Below are 9,344 nucleotides of genomic sequence, written 5' to 3' on the forward strand. Positions count from 1 at the left end.
CCGTACTAAAAACGGAAAATAAGTACTTGGCAGCTCTGCATTGGCCTCCGTTTATTTATACAATTAGCTGGTGATTTAATAGTGGACTCAGTTGGAATTCATTTTGAGATCATTACAACAAGTGTAACTTACCCTAAATGCCTATCTGGAGTCATATTGTAATCTCCCTGTAAAACAATGTAAAGACAAATAACAATAAGACAAATAAACTCCCTCGACGGTACACATAAAGGGATGTAATTGCAGCATACATTGATTTCATGGAAAGTATGAAAAATCTTGATTGTTGTATAATGTCGCCCTCTGCGGTAAAAGCTATGTAGCTTCGTCTGTTATATTGTGTTCAATAAAATGGTCCCTGCTGCCCACCTGCCCAGTTGTTCTCATTTTATGGCGATTATATCATGGTAGATCTGTATCTATATCTAGATGAGACAAAAGAGTACAAAATCTTTGCTCACAGGTTTGGAAGACTCGCAAATTGTTGTAATAATTATTATGTCCATGGTAGCAACTTCATTTCTGAACTGTTCTCCCAGTGGGCCCTGTTTAACATGGTGTTATCATTACATTGGCATTATCATGGCTAACTTGATCGGGCGCTTAGGCATTCAAGTAATTTCTTCCTCCCAGGTTCTGGCTGAAGGAAAACATGCTATGACTTGGATTTGAACCAACGTCACTCTTCTTAAAAGGCGAGAGTCATAACCACTACACCACGACGCCCCTGACATTCACATTCTTGGAAATCCACCTGAAGACATATGTAAGCGACGTCAATACCAGTCGAACAGTATGGAACAAATTCGCAAAGGTGGTTTTTAAAACCAATCACTTAATCACTTAATTCACTGCATATATTACATGTTTAATACTGATGCGTGCTTTTGTCACAGTACACTATTTCATTCATGAGTCCACTGTTTTGAAGAATGGACTCATTAATTCAAAACGGTGGACTCATGAATAAAATAACATGCTTAACCATGGCAACAGCCGTCATATTTGGAGCAAATGTGATAAAGGCGCACGTCAGTATTGGACAGTTTTTAGTATACTTGATAAATAAAGTCTAATTTATACAGGAAATCTGCATAAACTATGGGTTGAACCGGTCGTTTTCTAAACCACCTTTGCGAATTCGCGCATATGGTTCTTACTTTTTTGGAAGATCTATACTTTTGACATCATGGAATACAACATACCGTGTATACAACCGACTGTTGCCCAACTTTGATGTGGAACATGGCCGCCCCTAGCACGTGACCAGCGTAATAAGCCTTTATCTCTAACTCATCATCCACCTGCAAAGGTAATATTATCAAATGAATGAGATTGATTGTTATATGATCATTTTCATTCAGTAATATGTGAATAGAGATTGATATGACATGCTTACTAGAAAAGGGTATTTTCATGCGCATTAGAAAGAAAGACGATTACATGCATATTCATGAAATTCAAACAAAATATTTGCAAGTACCACAATACCTGCATTAAAATTGCTGATGCAGTATAAATATAAAACATAGGATAATTACTGTATAAGGGTATAAAAGGGCAATTCCACAGGTTGGTCCAAATCATGTAACGTGAGTAACCGACACATTCCAAAGACTTGCCAGGAGCATAATAGAATTTCCCAAGTTTTGTTTTTATACAAAGGATAGTCAGACTGTGTACTTTGTTGTGATAAGGAGATGTTTAGTTCCTATCAATAATAATGGAGTTACAGCTCCAAGTATGAGTCAAGGTGTCTCCAAATGTAACGTGAGTAACCGCGGAATAGCCCCAAAGATGTTTCCATAACATACAATAAACATATATCTATTACTAGTAATTATTTATTTATTACTAGTAAAATCATAAATGAACTAGCTGTGAAAGGAGAAATATGAAGAAAGGGTTAACTGATGTACAATCTTTCCCTATTTTATGTGGATTAACATATTGAACAGGTAAGTTTTAATTAGTGCTTGTTAGGAAGGATCATCACCACTACCATCACCATCTCATTATCATCCCCACCACCATCATCATTATCATCGCTTCATCATTCTGTTCTCCTCCTCCTTCTCCTACATGTACTCCTCCATGTTCATTTCCTTAATAATAATGATAATAATAAGTAGTGAACTATTCCGACGCAAAGAGGGAACGGGGGTCTATGGAAATACAGATAACATAATATACAGTACGTGTGCAGTGGCGGACCGCGACCCGAGCAGACAAAGCATTGGAGGAGGGCACTGCATTGTAAGTTAACAATGCTGTGCCCCTCAAATGCTTTGTCTCCTCCGGGTCACGGTCCGCCACTGTACGTGTGGGTGCATGAACAGATCAGATTAGCTACAACATTAAACAAAAATAATGTGAAATCCTATAGGATTTTATACACTATTCAAATACTTCTAGCAATTCTGCTGAATCTTTCATTTCCTCCTCTGCCTCTCCCACTTACCCTCTCCCCCCACCTCCTACATTACATGTACCCCTCCTGACTCTCCTCCTCCACCCCTTCCCCTCTTCCTGACAACTCTTGTCATCTGTATTATTACAATTACCTGAATGATTTGATGTAAATTCACCACCACCACCTTCTTCATGCATTCTTTGATCATCTGTGGATTGAAAGAGAGGTCAATTAAGAAAATGAAAATCAGTGAAGCCCTCAAAATCAATCAATATTTTATTGCTCGAAAGAGACATCAGAAAAGAAATACTCTGAAAAATTTGTTTCACCCAATTGATCGTGGGCTTGGCAGCCGCTGTACGGCGCGAGATCGACGAGGCTCTATCCCTTTAATTGGTGAACGCCAAATAGGGGAACAGTAACTCCCATTTTTTAATGTCTTTTGGTCTGATGCGGGTTTGAACCCCCAACCTCCCGGTTGTGAGATGGACGCCCTACCAAACGAGCCAACACCGGTGCATATATCATGTGTATACCCATCAAATGGGTTTCATTCGACATCACATAAACATTGTATTATTACATATCAATAAAAAACATTTATATACCCATATAATACCATATTCATACTTTTGATATTATTATTCATGAACAATATAAATATCAACAGTTTACTCATTATAAATATACTTATATTTCCAGTAGAAAATATATTACTGGTTGTTTAAATGTATACAGCAATGTCCCCAAAAAAATGTTCCTCTGATATATGGCTGAAATGAGGGCAAACATGCTAGAGACGGCCGGAAATACATCAGTGCAGCAAACTTTGAATGGGCTGAAATGCACCACTGTTACATAACACAATGTCTATTCAAAATCACTGAAGCAAGACCGATGAAATTTTCATAGAAGTTAGAAAATGAAATGAGCTTTCTGAGGCCTGTTGCAGAAAGAGTTGCGTTTAAATGCAAGTCAAAATATCAAGCCCAAGTCCCAAATACGGGTGCTTCATTGGCTGGAGATCAAGTTGCACAAGATTTTTTGAGTTGCAATTGATAGCAACCATTTCTGCAATGGGCCCCTGGTCCTGTATATTTCATATACAATTAATGCACATTTATGAGTGTGTTATGACGAAGCAGCACACTCGAGGGTATTTACAATTATGCGAAAGCAAGAGGCGCTTGCGCCGAGTGCTTTTGCATAATATTGTGAATGCCCGAGAGTTGCTCGCATCGTCACTAACATCACGAATCTTAACATGTGCATTGTTTTATAAAACGGATCGGCAAAATGAATTTTTCATGGAAATCTTGTTAAAATCCCTCCAACTTGTGTACGATCGCACAGACGAAGAGATCACAAGACTGTCAATTATGACATCACATGCGTATCTACTATGCGCGACTAAGTAAGCGCATCAAAATCCTAGCCAGCCTAGCCGGCCTCTTTTACTGAACGCGTATCAGTTTTTACGTGCTATTGGAACTAACGCTGCACAAAAATTGCAGTGCTGCACAAAAAATGCACAGTGCTGCACGAAAAATGCACGACTGGAAGGTTGCGCATAATTAAAGCATGAACATGTGACTTGGATACGCACTCACCATTGGCTACATCCTTGAACCCGTTTTATAATAGAGGATACTACCATATCTCAGAGGGACATTTTTTGGGGAGAGGGGGGATGCACTGTATTACAGTGTATTAATTATGTACTTTTTACAAGATATCAAGTCAAATTATCTCAGTGGGTGATTTCAAGTCCGGTGTTGGCGTTAGTGTTGGAATTTGGATTGCTTGCCCTAGCTCCAAAACTTATTCAGAGTTTGTAAAACTGATCCTGATCACATTATTGACATCTCAACAACCAGTGAGTGACTTTTCAGGACCATCTTCATTCTATGTTTGGTGTTATAATCCTGTAAACATTGACCTCACACCAACACCGAAAGGTCAACACTGAACTTGAAATCACCCAGTGTGCTGGGCCATGAACCCCTCTGTGCTGAATTATTGGGGAGGGAAACAATGGATTGTTTGCGTGAGCGTGTAATGCGACATTCGCGTGGCACCGAGTGTGCATTGGTGCGATGTATGCGTAGAAAGAGTTAGGTTGTATCTGTGTTAGAAGGAAATACTGGTGGAATATTGGTGGGTTTTTTTACGGTAAACACCATGAATGTAGTCCTGAAAAGGACTGTTTGTTATCCTTTCTTGATTGTTTGTTAGCTCTGAAAAGAACTGTTTACGACGTTTCAACCAGCGTGTTCTGGTCGTCATCAGGAATGATGATCCACTTGAAAAACTTGGGGTTATAACCAGGTTGGTTATAAAGACGTCGCAAACAGTTCTTTTCAGAGCTAACTTTCTTTTTTAACATACACACGAATACCCATGGTTTTAAGAATGTTAAGTTCTATAAAATGATGATATAAGCATCGTATTTTGTTTGTATAATTGCCCAATCTTTGCAAATGTAAGGTCGTTACTTTTGTTCATTTTTGTAATTGTATTTATGTATTTTTGACTTGTATGTGAAAAATGGAAAGAAAAGAAATAAAATAAATCAATGAAAAAAAATAAAAAAACATACAATCAAGAAAGAATAACAAACAGTCCTTTTCAGGACTACATACATGTTGTTTACCGTAAAAAAAACCTCCAATATTCTCTCCACCATGGAAACCTTCAAAGATCACCTAATACTGGTGGAATATCTTGATTTATAAATTGAACAGGCATTTTCATGGCAACTTTATACTTACTTGTGAGGTGAAGAAATTGGTTTCTCCTTTTTTCTCAACAGTTATCTTCCTATAGTCTTCCTATTTAAAAGAATAAATAAAATTTGAAAAGTTAAAACATGACATATCAACACACAGGTACTGACTGCCTTTAGGTTAAAATACAAATGAAAGTAGTCGCCATAGATGCTGACATCATAAGACAATTTGTAAAACCAAGAATAATTGTAACTATTGTGGATCTTAATCTAGTACAGTTACACTAACTAAATTTTGTGAAATCATAAAATCTAAGCTGAAAAACGATCACACAGTAAATAATTAACACTGGCATTTATCTTTGACATAACATTTTGTCAACAAAATCATCATGCAAGATAAGAAAATATATTTTCAAGGGTCAATAAATGCTGTGCCATTTATTATTGTATCATTTTCTTAGATTCATCATTCAATGCTTTTAAAAATGTGTAAAGGCAAAAAGTCACTATCATCTCTAATTTGGCAACATCATGCAAATGTCAAACTCTGGTTTTCTGTTGCAAATTTGAAAATTCTCAAGTCCTTGAGATATTTTTAATCAAAATTTCCTTTTTTTAAAATTCTTATACAAAAAATATTACATTTGAATAAAAACGAATGGAAGAAAAAAATAACGCTTAACATAGATATTGCCAATTTGAAGATAGAAAAGTGAAATGAATAATTCATTGCCGCAATAGGCTGGCACACTTACGAGGAGTATGGGGCAGATGGCCTTGGTGGGCTGTGTCATGTATATGGGTCCATCGTAGCCGACAATCTCGGACATGTGAGGGAGGGCTCCGCAGTGATCAAGATGAAAATGGCTGGGAGGGAGAAAACATGGAAAGCAACTCATATGGAGTACAGAATTTATTTTGGAGAAATGACATAAATATATACAGGGCTGCTTGTAAAAAAAATAATAATATTAATTATCATTTGCTTGGCGTCACCTGTGCCTGGGAAGCAAACTGAATCACAATGGCGCGCAGGTCTCTCCTCCCGATATTAAACTGTTTGGGGGAATGCAGGTGGACCACTACACTGGGTTTTCCCCCTATTCCTACAGGAATAGTGCAGTGGGTTCTTAATGTGCAAAGATGGTGACTCTCCTCTACACGGGGCCTCCATTTAACGTCCTATCCGAGGGATGGAGTGTTTTCCACTCAAACATAGCTTTCATCTATGGAACAGGGGAGAGCTGTTTACACACAACGCAGTCATCTGCGCAGGTTGGACTTGAACCCACGACCTCTGGTTTGACTGGCAGACGCATTACCAACTGAACCAAATTCACATTTATATAGTGCATAAAACTTTGCCTTTCTGAGCACTTTGCATTGTAATTATTTTCAACCTGGTCATCTGTTCCTGGCATGCCTGCAAACAATGTATGCACTTTTTCAACTCCCTGGGAAGCATTCCAACAAGAGTTCCAAGACTCAACTGCAAGGCATACTGGCGGGTGTTTCATAAGGCTGTTTGTAAGTTAGGAACGACTTTAAGAATGACTGGTAATCCTTTCTTGTGGTAAATGGTACATTTATTGGCAATGGTATAGGGTAAGAAAGGATCACCAGTCGTTCTTAACTTACGAACAGCTTTATGAAACAGCCCCCAGGTTAAAAATTGAACACCTGGGTGGAGTGTGGAAAAGTCTGAATGAACATCTTGCCAAAGGACATTAGGCCATGGTGGGATTCAAACACATGACAATGATTAAAATGTTTGAGTCAGAAAGGCCCATGCTGTCTAGTTGTTAAATAAAATTTGTGTTAATACGTACACATAAATAATTAGACAAGTCAATAAGTACATAAACATGTTATTTATAAGAAACAAATAAAAATAATGAATAATTGAATAAACTAATAAAGATCATTAAAAATATTCCAAGAACAATTCAAATACCTAATGATAACTGCATCAAGATGGTCTGTCAATCCACCATTTTTGTTGATGTAGGAAAAGTCTGGAAATCTTCTCTGTTAGGGGGAAAAAAATAAAAACACACATTATTCAAAATTAAAATTAGTTCTGAGAGATGGCAGGTCATCTGAAGATCAGAGTATTGAGATATTATAAGAGTAAGAAATTAACATCAATTGAGAAGAGAAAATGAAAAAGGAAATTGAAATGTTTAGAAGGGAAAAGATGGCAAAGAAAATAAAAAATACTTTTAAAAAAGTGAGATAAAGAAGGAAATAGGCAATTTATACTAAATGACAACAATTACCCTTTTTTCAATCAAACATACCCACGTATAGTAATAAGAATATAATAGAATAATAACCAAAATGGAAACTTCAAAATTAAGGAAAGAAGCCAACAGTTGGGATGAAAGCAAGAAAAAGAAAATGAGGACAGGTAAGAAAAGAAAAAAGACACAGGAAAACAGGGGGAGGAATATTCATGATTGAATGAAGGAGGTGGAGGAAAAGGGGAAGAGGAAGAAGGAGAAGAAGAAGAAGAAGAAGAAGAAGAAGAAGAAAAAGAAGAAGAAGAAGAAGGAGAAGAAGAAGAAAAAGAGAAAGACAATGGGGAGGGAGAGGAGGTATACTCACTTCATCATTGAAGCCCATATGCATCCCACAATCCAGCATGATATTCTTACTTCCTATCGTCAGAAGAATACAGCTACGTCCAACATCCTGACCAGCCCCTTTGGAAATTAATGTCAAATCATATAATTATTTATTATACTAGTACCATCATTGCCAACTCAAACTGAAAATCATGTATTTGTAGTCAACAGGTTAAAATGATATTCTAAACTCTTTGGAGTCTTGCTTAAATATCTTAGGCCGCGTTTAAATATGCTTCCACTTTTCAGGCCAGAATCAGCGTTTCCAAACGTGATTAGTCCAAACCACGGTTGCGTCCATGCTTACTTTAATTTAAACGCTGTTTCAAAACGCTGATCGTAAACTCACAAATAGGTGCGTTTGTAAACGTCGTTTGACCGGAGTCAGGCTTTCTGGGGAAGTATAAACAGAACCATGATCGTAAACATGTTTAAATGACCTCATTTGTTACATACTTCCTGTGAGATGAAAATCCGCGGGCAAATACAGTCGCATTGCTCCATGTTATCTCCACGTAATAACCACACTCGCAAAAGGGCGCGCCCAGTTTGACCTTGCTTTCCTGCGAAGCCAGCTGGAGATAGTGATTTCGCCTCTGAAAAGTTAAGCATAAACAGCACTCCCAGAACCACGTTTACGATCGGCGTTTTGAATCGACGTTTGAAAATGCCGATTCTGTCCTCGCAATGGAAGCATAAACACACCCTTAATTATATTTTCTAAATTATTTTTATAGCAACACAAAACATCACGAAAGTCAGCAATCAATCATATGCTTGATTTTCATGATCGACTGTACATTGTAGTCAATGCAATCAATTGCTCAAAAAATGTTCTACATCATTGCTAAGAGCTCTTTGTTTTACCGGCCCCTGGACAAGATTGCAGGTGGGAACTCCAGACTTGACTTACAAAGCTTGAATGACATCGAGCTGGCTGCCTTGTCTTTCCGTTAATGCTCACAATCATTATATTGATTATTATGGCATAATGAACGTCAAGATTGACTTGGCCTCCAATCAGCGGAACACTTTTTGGCTTGTAAATTTGTTCCATCTTTCAATCAGATTTTCACAGAGGATCGTAAGTGTTAATTGTCACTTTAAGATTAGTTTATTAAAAAAATAAAAAAAATGCTGATAAAACAAATTTGCTAAAATAATTCCCTGAAAAAAATGGCCTGGGCCCGAGAGTGAAAATAGAAAAAAATATCCTAATTCATATATCAAATTGTGAAAAAACAAAATAATCAATGGCATTACTATACCACATTGATTCAATAGTAACTGATCAACTTGTCGAGCTCAGGAGTCAGACTCTCAGCTCGGTCATACACGCGTGCAGCTTGCAGTAGTTCATTGTGAATGTTGATCTATTTTAACAAACAAGGATGACAATACATGGGACTGTCAAAGAAATAATCGGCAAAGTAACACGGTTAAAAAACATTACTATCAATCAAATATAAACAGATCGGCTTATAATATACAAACCTAAAGGAACTATCCTTATATCTGTCATCTTGAGGTGAAAATAGCATCAATCCGTGTAGAAATGGGTAGTCTAAATCGG

The 9,344-nt window shown here is 37.3% G+C and overlaps 1 protein-coding gene across 1 annotated transcript in view; it reads right to left on the minus strand.

The window, feature by feature from the left end:
- The window catches only part of LOC121417097 (integrator complex subunit 11-like), a 28,086-nt gene extending 18,742 nt beyond the window's left edge, over window positions 1–9,344 (minus strand). The window contains exons 1-8 of the mRNA XM_041610674.1: window positions 9,266–9,344; window positions 7,752–7,849; window positions 7,099–7,172; window positions 5,900–6,011; window positions 5,185–5,244; window positions 2,565–2,621; window positions 1,206–1,304; window positions 133–167 (exon numbers count right to left, since the gene is read on the minus strand). Coding sequence (XP_041466608.1) covers window positions 133–167; window positions 1,206–1,304; window positions 2,565–2,621; window positions 5,185–5,244; window positions 5,900–6,011; window positions 7,099–7,172; window positions 7,752–7,849; window positions 9,266–9,293 — 563 coding nt within the window. The 5' untranslated portion in view covers window positions 9,294–9,344. The remainder of the gene's footprint in view (window positions 1–132; window positions 168–1,205; window positions 1,305–2,564; window positions 2,622–5,184; window positions 5,245–5,899; window positions 6,012–7,098; window positions 7,173–7,751; window positions 7,850–9,265) is intronic.

The sequence above is a fragment of the Lytechinus variegatus genome, chromosome 6 (genome assembly GCF_018143015.1).
Source record: "Lytechinus variegatus isolate NC3 chromosome 6, Lvar_3.0, whole genome shotgun sequence".
NCBI lineage: Eukaryota > Metazoa > Echinodermata > Echinoidea > Temnopleuroida > Toxopneustidae > Lytechinus > Lytechinus variegatus.